Source organism: Haliotis asinina, chromosome 5, assembly GCF_037392515.1.
Source record: "Haliotis asinina isolate JCU_RB_2024 chromosome 5, JCU_Hal_asi_v2, whole genome shotgun sequence".
Taxonomy (NCBI): Eukaryota; Metazoa; Mollusca; class Gastropoda; order Lepetellida; family Haliotidae; genus Haliotis; species Haliotis asinina.
In genome coordinates this window covers 34,379,808-34,392,198 of record NC_090284.1, presented here as the reverse complement: position 1 = coordinate 34,392,198, position 12,391 = coordinate 34,379,808, and the positions used below count along the sequence as shown (strand labels likewise).

The following is a 12,391-nucleotide window of genomic DNA, read 5'->3' as shown; positions in this document are numbered from 1 at the left end:
CTAGACTAACAACTAGTCTCTGAAATAAACACATTTCAAATGGAGCCCTGAGACTTTCCATATTTTCGAAGCTAGGGGAATCTAGACTTGCCACATTTTCTAGACTTGCATGGGCTTTTCTGGATACCTTTGCTTCAGGGTCTGTACGACAGGCTAACGTTAAACGTGTTAAACGGTTTGCCTTACGTGAATGGGGTATAAATACACGTGGAAGATGCTGCCCATGCTTCGAGCCATGTAACAACCAGTCGTGGAAAACATAATGTGTATGACTCACAGAGCATACAGAATACAGAACACTATAGCACAATAGTACATAAGTTGTATTACCTCCAATTCGACGTGTGACATGTTTTTTTATGTGTTCTCTCTATGCACTGCAGTCATCAAGTGATATGATTTCTTCTTCTACTTTAAATTTTTTTTTCTATCAAATTAAGGTTGAAAGTATTTGATAAACGTGAAGCCATACAGCGTGACCACGGGAGACAACTCGTATTGAACTCGTAACTGTCAATATCGCCGGTGATAATGCAATGTTGAATAAATGATCATCTTTGTTATTGTTCCTTTTTTCACAAACACATCCAATATAGGATCGAAAGTATGGTAACGGCTATAAATGTTTATATTATTCATTTTAAATGTCAATACAATATTAAGTCCGAGACAATTTATTGTCTGATTATGCCTAATATTGAGTTATAGCGTCCACCGCGTTGTCAAATCTATGTCTGCTGGATTTCACACCTGTTATATTGACACCTGTGGTTGAAGGGTATAGGTATACCTTCCAAAGGAATACTATCAAATTGGATCTAAAATAAGATGATTTCATACTATGCAGCGTGGCGGTGGTGAACCCCAGCTCGTTAAGCCACTCCGTGATTCCATACAGCCTGTCAGCTAAGGCGAGCGATCACCATGTGAAACCAACATGAGCTTCCTTGCAACCAGTGTTTGTACCATGTGACTGCGTCTTTTCCAATGGCGTTATTCGTTACGAATCTCGGCGAAGTAGGCCAACCAACCGCAATTGTCGTATCAAGGCAAAATGTGTAAGTTTTGCTAACGCTGGCCTCCACGCCAGAACTGACAAAAAGTTTACCTTGTTCGCGAGAGATGATAACGTGGGCTGGGGCACCACTGGTGTGCTAGTGCTTATTAAGTTGGATTTACCTTATTAGCGCGCCCACAAGCCATTCAGAGGGTGGCGTTTGGCTCACAATGAGAGATGGATTGTTATTACGGTGAAGTGCCGTTGGTTATCGGCTAAGAAACAGCGCTTAGTTGACGAGGGGTGAAAGGAGTTCCCTTTCCCAGTTATGCGCGTTGGGGGTGTGAAGCGGCTAGTTACCATTCCTTGCAAGCAACTCTCCATAGCTTGCTTCTTCCGCCTGCAGATCGAAGGCGGTAGGTAATGTCGACTGACGTGCATGTAAGCAACAACAAACATTTGTAATTGACGATCGATTGAAAGCGACTGCTTCATTACCTATTCAAATATACACATCACTGTAGCAGCTAAGCTGTCACTCGCAAGAAAGCCAAACTGGATTCAAACCGTGAAAACTCCCAATCAGCCAGCCGTGTGTACCCTACCCGTTCTGCAGTATGGACCAAGCGGGGGGCGAGTAGAGGTAGTAGCATGGCCACTACAGGGGAGGGGGAGGCAGAGGTGGGGCTGTCTCCCGAAAACAGGGAGGAATACGAACGTATGGAAAAGTGGATGGACGAACACACCGAGTTTGTACATGACTATTTTGCACGGAAAGCGAAGCGCAGCATGGTTGACGGGTGGCTAATTGCCCATTCCTTCAGTCATAGCGGACTCCACCTGCAGTCGGACAGTCTTAGTTCGTCCAGTGGATCCAACTCCAAACCAAGTTCAGGTGCTAATACCCCAGTGAGAAAAATCTCAGCTCAGGAATTTGACAAGGGGGGCATCCTGAAGCCGATCATATCGACTGTCGATGGGACTCCTACTTTCCTTGGCCCGTCATCATCAACGGGGTCATGGCAGGGGAAAACCCGGAAATCTATGAGTGAACTGAAAGCTCTTGACGAAAAGGAGCTCATGTATGAGTTGGTCATTGACATTTGTAATGATTTAGACGTTACAAGTTTGTGCTATAAGATTCTTCTTAACGTCTGCATTTTGTTAAATGCTGACAGGTGCTCACTGTTTCTGGTTCAGGGAAAGGGCACCAACGAAAAGTGGTTGGTATCAAAACTATTTGATGTGAGTAGCGACTCCACGTACGAGGAAATATGTGAGAGACAGGAAGAGATTCGCATCCCGTGGGGTACGGGTGTCGTCGGCTATGTGGGTTTGACCGGCGAGGTTGTCAACATCCCTGACGCGTATGAGGTAGGTAGCCACAGATTTAATTAGAACGTTATCTAAAACAAACGCAGCGGGAGGAAGCCTGCTAACGTGACATCAATATGAGGCAGTAATCTTGCTAATTATAGTTTAAGCGATCTGTGATACGCTGGCCACTCGTCCATGGTCAGTGTGGCGTCCAGTTAATACTGCCAGGACGTGTGTGTGTGAAACAGCGTGATTGTGTTAGCTTTCACCTGGAACGCTCTACATATTCATTTGTTAGTGACTGCAGCTATCGTTTATTTGTGCTCTTTCATGTCATGTAAAAATGTGCATTTAGCACATGTTGGTTATGTTTGTATCAATTAGCAAAATGACATCTGACAAGAGACATGACTAACTGTCATGACTTAAGCATTACTGAACAGGGCTTTTCCAGCTAGACAGCATGAAAAGGCAATTTATTTGTCTACAGATGATGTCTATATCTGCCTACACTTTTTTCCAGGTTCATGAGCGAAATATTATTTGTAATTCAGCAATTTGCTAGTTCAGCTTGCTTACCACTAGATCACAGTTGTGTTGATGGGTACATGAGAAAGTTTTTCTTCTGTTCCAGCACACTTTTCCGAAGCCAACCCAGTGTTTTGGTCAACCAATCTAGAAAAGATAGTGACAAGCTCTCATCAGGTTTCCATATGAGCCCACTCTTTGTTAAAGCTTACATGCAACCAAAAAATCCAACATAATTAAAACATAGTTATCACTTATACATGATATATAACATACAATGGTGATTAAGAAAAAACAAATAAACAAAATTATAAGTGTATAATCGCAAATCAAAAGTGCAATATTTTGTGCTTGGGTTTATGAAGTGACTGTGATACCGAACCCAGTCAGTGCCAGTGAGCAGGCACTCAAGTGTAACACAGCTTTTTCATTGGCCACTGGTTCATTTTGCCGATAGTGCTTAGCCGGCTCATTGTTTATGGCGTATAAGCTTGATAGCTGTTAATTGCATGTGGTCAGTGATTGAAGTTGTGCATTGCATATTGTCATTAGCAGCCAGACAGGAAGGCATATATGTGTCAATAAACCAGACATTGAATCTGCTTATCACAATCAACATGTATTTTTTTTTCCCTTGATGTAATGAGTAGATTATTTACTTGTTTGTGTACACAACCAATATTAACCTACTGCTCACGACCTCATACTCCGGGAAAGCATACTGTTTCAAGCTCTGCGAACCTATTCACTGTGCATACGTTATGAGCGCAGTGCAGCATAGCTGTTGAAACCACTTTTCCCCCAACGCAAGGGGAAAATTTATGAATCGTTTGAACTCTGATTTTGCGGGCTTTTTTTCATCAACTTTAGGTTGAATTGGCATTTTTGATGATTTGTTTCGGTAAGTGCATAGCGAAAGGTATGAGAATCTGCAGAGTTGTGTTTAACGTTGCATACGACCTATAAGTTGTGATTGTTCATGCTTGTGGAAATGACAAACCATACAGCTCTCACTGTGGTACTACACATGCAAGTAGAATTTTGTACTTTACTGATTTAACTACAGATACAATAAATGAACTTAAATGAACTTGTTGCTTTGCACAACTGAACCTGTGTGTAGTAAAATGTATGTGTGCCTTCATTACGGAGAGTAATACTATCACTTTGAATCTACCTACTGGTAAAAGAAACAAAACTCTTTTTGTTTTGTCAAGTTCTCAAATAGATGACATAAACATGATTGCTTATTTTATGAGATTTCATTTTGTTTGAAACTTGGGTTTCTTTTGCTATTCAGTATATATTGTTCTTGTTAAAATGTTATATGCCTATGGCAGTTAGGCCAGATAATCGAATGTCAAAGGGGTTCCAGTGTTCCCATGACACTGTTGTTCAAATGCTTACACATATTATGAGCGCCAGAGATCTGCCAAGTCCAGAAGTGAAACTGAGCAGTTCACTTAAGTTACTAGACTGTCAGACCCTGAAGTAAATATAGCCAAGAGAGCCCATGCAAGACTAGATTTCTACAGCTGTATTAAGATACAGTAAGTTTCCACTTTTGCAGTAACAGTGAATTTGTTCACTGTACAGTCAAAGATGATGATAGGCGTGGGAATATCTAGTACTGACAGGACATGACCCACAATCAGAAAACGAAATGGGGATAGTGTTTATAACATTTGAGCATTCAGTTCTTTATGGATAATGAAGATAAAAAGATTCAAATTTAACAGATCTAAAACAATTCAGCTGTTGATTGCCATGGTGAAATGAATGACATGTCCTCATTAAGACCCTCCATATAGAATGAAGACTTCTCTAGTTAGGTGGGCACAAACACATTAGCTTGTATGTATTGATGAGTAACATGACAAACAGCTGCCTGCAGGAATCATGAAATGCCATCTTTTATTCATGTTTTTATTGTGGACCATCTGCCACACACAACAAGCATGAGCACTCGTATGAGTTTTGCTATGGTATATGCAGGACACTGCATTCATTCCCTATGTCTTGCAGAGCCAGTCTCTGTGTCAGCACCAGCTGGAATAGACGGGATCAGTTTCCTGGGGATATGTACAAATGATTGACAAGGATGTAATTTATCTGGCGTTTGATCACAGACATTCACAAAGACACAAGTGTCATGATACTAAATGTTGACTGTGATGTGTTTACATTCAGAGTGTTTGTCACATTTCACTTTCACATGTGTTGTGTGATATGACAATCCCACCTAGTCTGAATACACAGTATATTTATGACATACCCTAGTTCATTCAAGTAGAACTCATTGGCCCACTATGTCATCAGTAATTCTCTGGCACACTATTCCAGTATTGGCTATGGCTGTTTGTACACACATCAGACTAGGGGGCTGCATGAAGTAATTACAGTCCTACCTAGTTCAAAGCTTGAATTGTTCCTGTAACTCTTTCTCCTTGCTCTTGTTCAGATAGTATTTAAAGGAGATACTTTTGTAAAGGGAAACCCACCTAGCAGTGACTAGTGACAGTTTTTGTATTTGCACCCTGAATACAACTGTTTAATAGTATTCTAATTCATCTTAATATGCATGCAACACAAGTTCTGAGTGGTAAGTGCTATAAATTTCTGATCGCATATTCAACATGCATACTCGCAATTTGAAAACCGATTCACCAAAACCCTTGAATGTATTCCTACACTATATTGTAGCGCTGTTTTCAGGGCATTATTATGTGCGGAAGCCCTAGGTCAATTAACTCCCTTATCCCACTAAAACTGATGAATTTTTTTTAAAAAAAAAGACAAAACAGCATCATAAATTTAATTGTAAGTTTGATTTAAACAACTCACAATGTACTGTTGAACCAATGCTGTTAGATCATGAACAAGATTTATGATGTCATTTTTGAACATGATATCACCTGCTGTGACGCCATTTGACAACAGAACTGATAATGACCCTTCATTAAGGAATCAGCAGGTTACTGTCATTTGCAGTGGCACATGCATTTCTGATAACTAGAGGGCGTTTGCATGATAAACATGTTGGAAAAGGGAACTACTTTTTGTGGTGATGGTGTAAGTTTGCCAAACTTCGACCTGGTTAAAATAATGAATCTCTTTCAGGAAAAAACCCAGTGAAATTGAGTTGAAATTGAATGGGGATAACTGTACTGTGTTTGATGAATTACTAGGGACATGTGCCGGTGGTTATATAGCAACAAAATTAATGTTGTATCATTTGCTGATATAACTAAATTTGCAGCTATATAACTACTGGCTAACGACCAGTTATCGCTGCATACCAATTATCGCCAACACCTGGCTGTAGCGCTTGCGCAGACAGCTTTCCTTGTACTTCCATAGTATTCCACATATTGACACATCCAAAAAACAACAGGTTACAAGAGTTAAAATTACTTTGAGTATTTTACATTGTAGACATTACAAATATGAATCCCCCGGAAGACGAGACCCAAACACATCGCGGAGAGCGGGGGCTGTCACGTGACCATTAATGTTTTGACATGACATTTCATAAATGCTGAGAATTGAATGAAAATCATTCTGGCTGTGTTGTGAATCTATAATCTCCGACTTGACAATTCAGTCCACAAAAAGTGCAGATTTTAATGTGTCTGAACATACCCATAATGCTAATAGTCAGTCACTTAACTTTGAATTGACCCGAATTTCCATCTCCGTTTTATGGCCTCGACAGATACCACACAGACAATACTGACAAATTATAACTGTAAATTTTCACCTTTATCTTTACGTTTTCCCCCCCCGAGAAAACATACATTGCCAAAACTGCAAACAAACACTCAAAATGTCAAGTTTGGTAACTTAAACCCCGCGGTGACATCTCCATAGTCCCATCAGTTTATATCAGCATCCATCAACATTCACAATATGAAAGCAAGTTTAGTTCTTTTAAACTTCTTTTTTTGAAACAAATTCCAATTATGAAATTTCTTCAATATGTCAAGGTTTGAAACACAATAGTTATATTACCAAGTTCATGTCAAATTAGATGAATAACATAAACACTTCAGAAATGGCGATAATTGGTCTTGTTAGTTGCAAGGAAAGCACAATCTATTTTATTTCATTCTGTGAAGAAAGAATGGAGCAAATTGTTAAAAACCGCTTAAAAATGGCGATAACTGGTCCCTAGCCAGTAGCAGTATACCTTCCCAATTCTTCAAACACAGTACAGTTATCCTGTAATTATTTGGCAATCTGCATGTATGTCTGTATGTCAGACAGGAAGAAATAACACTCCAAATTCCCAACCATGTTCATATACACACATTGACGGAGACCCAGATATTTAATTTTTTTGTCCTTATTATTGATGTCCGTATGCATGTTATTTGGGAATTCTCTTCAAATGTGTTGTGAGTGTTAGCACAGAAGAAAGGAACTTTTGACATAGGAAGAACACAGTGAACCATGCCTGTACATAATGAACACTTTGGCATTGAGTTTTGCTGTGATATATATATAGCCTGTTGTGAAGGCTGAAAACAAAATACAAATCCACACAGCTCTGAAAGGATGTCAACATGTGCCAGCTTGTGTGCATTAGCATAATAATAGAAATAGAAGAATTATGGCTAAGGTCACTGAAATAGAATTTCCATGTGGAAGGTGGCTTTAAGAATCATGTTACCACACATGGCTTGTCAGTTGGATTCCCATTAGCTTGTGCCATACCTTTGAAATATTAGCTATGAGCAGATCTTGGTTTCTATCTGGTTCACACAGCGGTATCAGGGCATGTCAGTTGACTGAGTGCATGAGCAGCACCAAGACATGTCAGTAGCACCAAGGCATGTCAGTTGTATCAGGATCACCTTGGCACTTCAGTTGACTTAGTCACAAGTTAGTGTTCAGCTGCACCAAGACATGTCAGTTGAGTGAGTGTATCAGCAGCACCAGGACAGTCAGTCTGAGTCTGGGAAAGTCTGGTCACCAGCAGCATCAGGGCATGCAAGTAGTACCTGCTCTGACACTGCTGGTACAAATGAATTGCCCTTACCCTGCAGGTACACCCAACTTGCCCTGACCCTGCTGGTACAACTGAATTGCCCTGACCCTGCTGGTACAACTGACTTGCCCTGACCCTGCTGGTACAACTGAATTGCCCTGACCCTGCTGGTACACCCAACTTGCCTTGACCCTGCTGGTACAACTGAATTGCCCTGACCCTGCTGGTACAACTGACTTGCCCTGACCCTGCTGGTACAACTGAATTGCCCTGACCCTGCTGGTACAACTGACTTGATAGTTATGAACCAACAAGGAACACAGTACACCCTGCAGTCGAGTATTACCTTAGATGTAATGGCTGCCAATGATCTTGTAGATTAGATTATGACAGGAAATTTAAAAATTCGCAGCTTTGGTTCAGCAACATGTAATAACACCAAGATTTGTAAAACATCAATTAGTACTGGCAAATAAGGATTGGTTGGACAGCACAGAAAATGCGTTTAAGAGAAGTAGGTGATGCATGGTAATGCTGAAACTCATTTAGTTTGTGACAGGTAGAGCAGATGGAGGCAAGTGGACATACAATAATTTATGATGAAATGTGTGCATGCATTTGCACAAGCCTTGCTCATAAGTGAGTGTGAGTGAGTGAGTTTAGTTTTATGCCACACTCAGCAATATTCCAGCTCTATGGCGGTGGTCTGTAAATAATCGAGTCTGGACCAGACAATCCAACAATCAACCACATGAGCATTGGTCGGAGCAATTGGGAACCGATGACATGTGTCAACCAAGTTAGCGAACCTGACCACCCGATCCCATTAGTCACCTCTTATAACGAGCATAGTTGCCATTTATGGCAAACATAGGGTGCTGAAGGCCTATTCTACCCCAGATCGTCATGGGTCCCTTGCTGATTAGAGTCTCACATAATCGGTGTTGAACCTGATCGTGTAAAACATGGGGCTCACAATGGCAAGTGCAAGTGACCAGCACTCATACATGCTAATACAGATCAGTTGTCAGGTCTGTGTTCATTTTATCCTTGTTTGCCAGTATCTTTTAGTTTCCAAATGGTACTGTAGATCATGAAATTAATGCGTCATGAATTTAATGCAAGTCCAAAGGTCTTGTCTAAAATGCGTCATGAAATTAATGCGAGCTCAGGAAGCTGTGTTGATCAGAAAATGCGACACCCTGATTCTTTGTTGTTCATTTTCTTTTCATTTACCACACACTAGTTACCTGAATTGAACTTGTTAAGCATTGAATGGAATGGAGCTGACGATGTTTTGATTACACTGCCATGTTTGATCACGTGATTGCTTGCTACTACTTGTCTTATGACAACAATTGATGGTGAATTCAAGGTGGCCATGAAGAACCAATTTATTAATTGGTATGCCAACAAAGTGTCAGACAATTTCACTGGTTCCAAAAAGGACTTGTGGATTTACGAATACATGCCAAATGGATGGAGGCCGCGAGTGCAAAAGTGAGCAAAGATCGCTAAACGATCCTGCGTGGCTGGAGAATGTCCGGTCTGGCTGATGTGCCTCAATGACTTTGAACAATGGACAGTGATTATTGTAACCAGTGATAACTGACCTGCGATACCCGTAATGAGGAAGTGACCTGTGTTGTCTGGTGTAGTGTCAACACTTCTGCTTAGTGACAAAATTTGCCAATGAATAATTTCAATAGGTATTAAGTAGTGTCAATGAAAGGAAGAGATTTCCGTTTATTCAAAAGTACACCCCCAGACTGAAATGCGTCATTTTAACAATGCGACACATGTACAGACGCATTTTTCGCATTAATAAAATGTTCGCATTAATTTCATGATTTACAGTAACTTGAAGGAGTCCATCACACTCCCTTGCTACATCTACTCCAGGATGGCCAGCATGGTTGGTGGCTTATAAAGTGTATCTACATATCCTGGACATACTCAGTGAAGGAAAGATTATGTGTCACTGCTTGCCTTGGCATGGATGTTGTTGTGTTGATATAGACCACTGATAATTTGTTGTTCCACATGCTGAATACACAAGAATGAATGTCACAATGTTGTTCCCTATCCAGTATAGAGATGGGTTTGCTCTGCCGTCTTGATGCTGCCACCCATCACCATTACAGATTCACCAGAAAATCTGTGAAGAGGTTGACACTCTGGCTTATGTTGACGGCCAGGCATGACTATACCCTTGAAGAAAGTGCAGAGTGAATGTAGAATCATTTATAAGCATGACACATGACAAGCAACAATAACCCCAGATTCATTGTCGTGTAAACCAGTAACATCTGATAGCACACTGAAAACCGACACAACATCCTTGTTCATGGAACTGACAAAATTCTGTAGCTGTTTGAATACATTTTATATGAGCCTTGTTTTCAATCAGTGGACCTGTTCATTTCTTATTGAGATAGGATGCATGGAACAGGACCTCCTGTTCTGTAATGGTCCACAGAGATTAATCAGCCTTCATTGAATGTGTCACAATTCTATTTGACTCAATAGCGGACCAACGAATTGCAATCTATCTTGAAAATTAATAAACATAAAATACTCCATGAAACGCTGATAATAATGAAAACATTAGACCAGCTCTGTGAAGTTTTTGCAGAATTTATGCCCTAGAATTAAAAGTTGTTTAGCAAACTGTGATCAAAATGTTACCACCATTCTCTATTTGTTATGAGGGAGGGGTGCAGAGAAGCACCTGTGTGGTGCTGTTTCCATCCTTTCTTCAACACACTGTTGTCTCTTTCTTTGAACTCTTCTCAGACATTAGTGTTCCTTCAAAGGTTGGTGGACGTCAACATGCACGTTTTCTTTCTAATTCTTAGTGTTAAAAACCATATTTCATAATCTTGATATTATATCCTTTGCATGAAAGGAGTTAAGATTGTTTATACAATGTAGTTGTATTGATCACTTTTTTATCCCCCATCCTGGATCCCAAGATGAGATATCTGTGAGTTGTGTGCAACTTATGTTGTAGTGAGGTGGACAGAAGTGACAAGGCATAGGTTTGCGTTGGTAGTGGTACTGAAGAATGGATGAATGTACCATAGGAATACAGTCATGCTCAGAGCTATACTACTGTACGCCATAAGGCATATTTTATAGTGTCAGGTGGACATAATATGTGTAACACATTCATAACACACTAGCCCTGCAAAACAAAGTTTTATCATGGTTCAGCCTTTCAGTTCTTCTTTATCCATGCTGAAATTCTGTGACAGTGTACATTGGTGTTGGTATTGGATTGTTTTTAGCTCAAGTACCTGCATTCACTCACAGATGGGACTTCCTTCTTCCAGAATGTGATTTAAGGTAAACACTTCAGCCACAGTGTGATTCCATTTGGCTTGAGACTTCTCTAACATATGCCTGTCTTGTGTATGGGAGTTATCTGTACAGGCTATCTGCACCTCTCTCAACTTCTAGAGAAACTGCTATTGAATAAACACTGACTGTACCACCATTATACCATGCCAGGTAGTTGTGCAAAATGAAGCTTTCCATGTGTGAGTTATCTTATTTCTTCTCCTTCAGTGTAGAACATCAGAGTGATATTGATGCATAACATTCCCTGTACTGATAGAGGTCTGGTTAGGGCTGTTCACATCTCTCTGGACTAGACATAGCTACTATGTACTGATGGAGGATTGGCTGGGGCTGTCCACATCTCCCTAGGGTAGACATAGTTAGTATGTACTGATAGAGGCCTAGCTGGGGCTGTCCACATCTCCCTGGAGTAGACATAGTTAGTATGTACTGATAGAGGCCTAGCTGAGGCTGTCCACATCTCCCTGGGGTAGACATAGTTAGTATGTACTGGTAGAGGCCTGGCTGGGGCTGTCCACATCTCCCTGGAGTAGACATAGTTAGTATGTACTGATAGAGGCCTAGCTGGGGCTGTCCACATCTCCCTGGAGTAGACATAGTTAGTATGTACTGATAGAGGCCTAGCTGAGGCTGTCCACATCTCCCTGGGGTAGACATAGTTAGTATGTACTGGTAGAGGCCTGGCTGGGGCTGTCCACATCTCCCTGGAGTAGACATAGTTAGTATGTACTGATAGAGGCCTAGCTGGGGCTGTCCACATCTCCCTGGAGTAGACATAGTTAGTATGTACTGATAGAGGCCTAGCTGGGGCTGTCCACATCTCCCTGGGGTAGACATAGTTAGTATGTACTGATAGAGGCCTAGCTGAGGCTGTCCACATCTCCCTGGAGTAGACATAGTATGTACTGATAGAGGCCTGGCTGGGGCTGTCCACATCTCCCTGGGGTAGACATAGTTAGTATGTACTGGTAGAGGCCTGGCTGGGGCTGTCCACATCTCCCTGGAGTAGACATAGTTAGTATGTACTGATAGAGGCCTAGCTGAGGCTGTCCGCATCTCCCTGGGGTAGACATAGTTAGTATGTACTGGTAGAGGCCTGGCTGGGGCTGTCCACATCTCCCTGGAGTAGACATAGTTAGTATGTACTGATAGAGGCCTAGCTGGGGCTGTCCACATCTCCCTGGAGTAGACATAGT

The 12,391-nt window shown here is 41.2% G+C and overlaps 1 protein-coding gene across 2 annotated transcripts in view; it reads left to right on the top strand.

Annotated features, from left to right (window-relative positions):
* The first annotated feature begins 1,034 nt into the window (after window positions 1–1,034).
* The window catches only part of LOC137284152 (dual 3',5'-cyclic-AMP and -GMP phosphodiesterase 11-like), a 112,016-nt gene continuing 100,659 nt past the window's right edge, over window positions 1,035–12,391 (top strand). The window contains exon 1 of one of the 2 annotated variants that reach the window (XM_067815841.1): window positions 1,035–2,371. In XM_067815841.1, the coding sequence (XP_067671942.1) occupies window positions 1,649–2,371 (723 nt within the window). In that variant the 5' untranslated portion in view covers window positions 1,035–1,648. The remainder of the gene's footprint in view (window positions 2,372–12,391) is intronic. The other variant, XM_067815843.1, reaches the window with a different exon arrangement.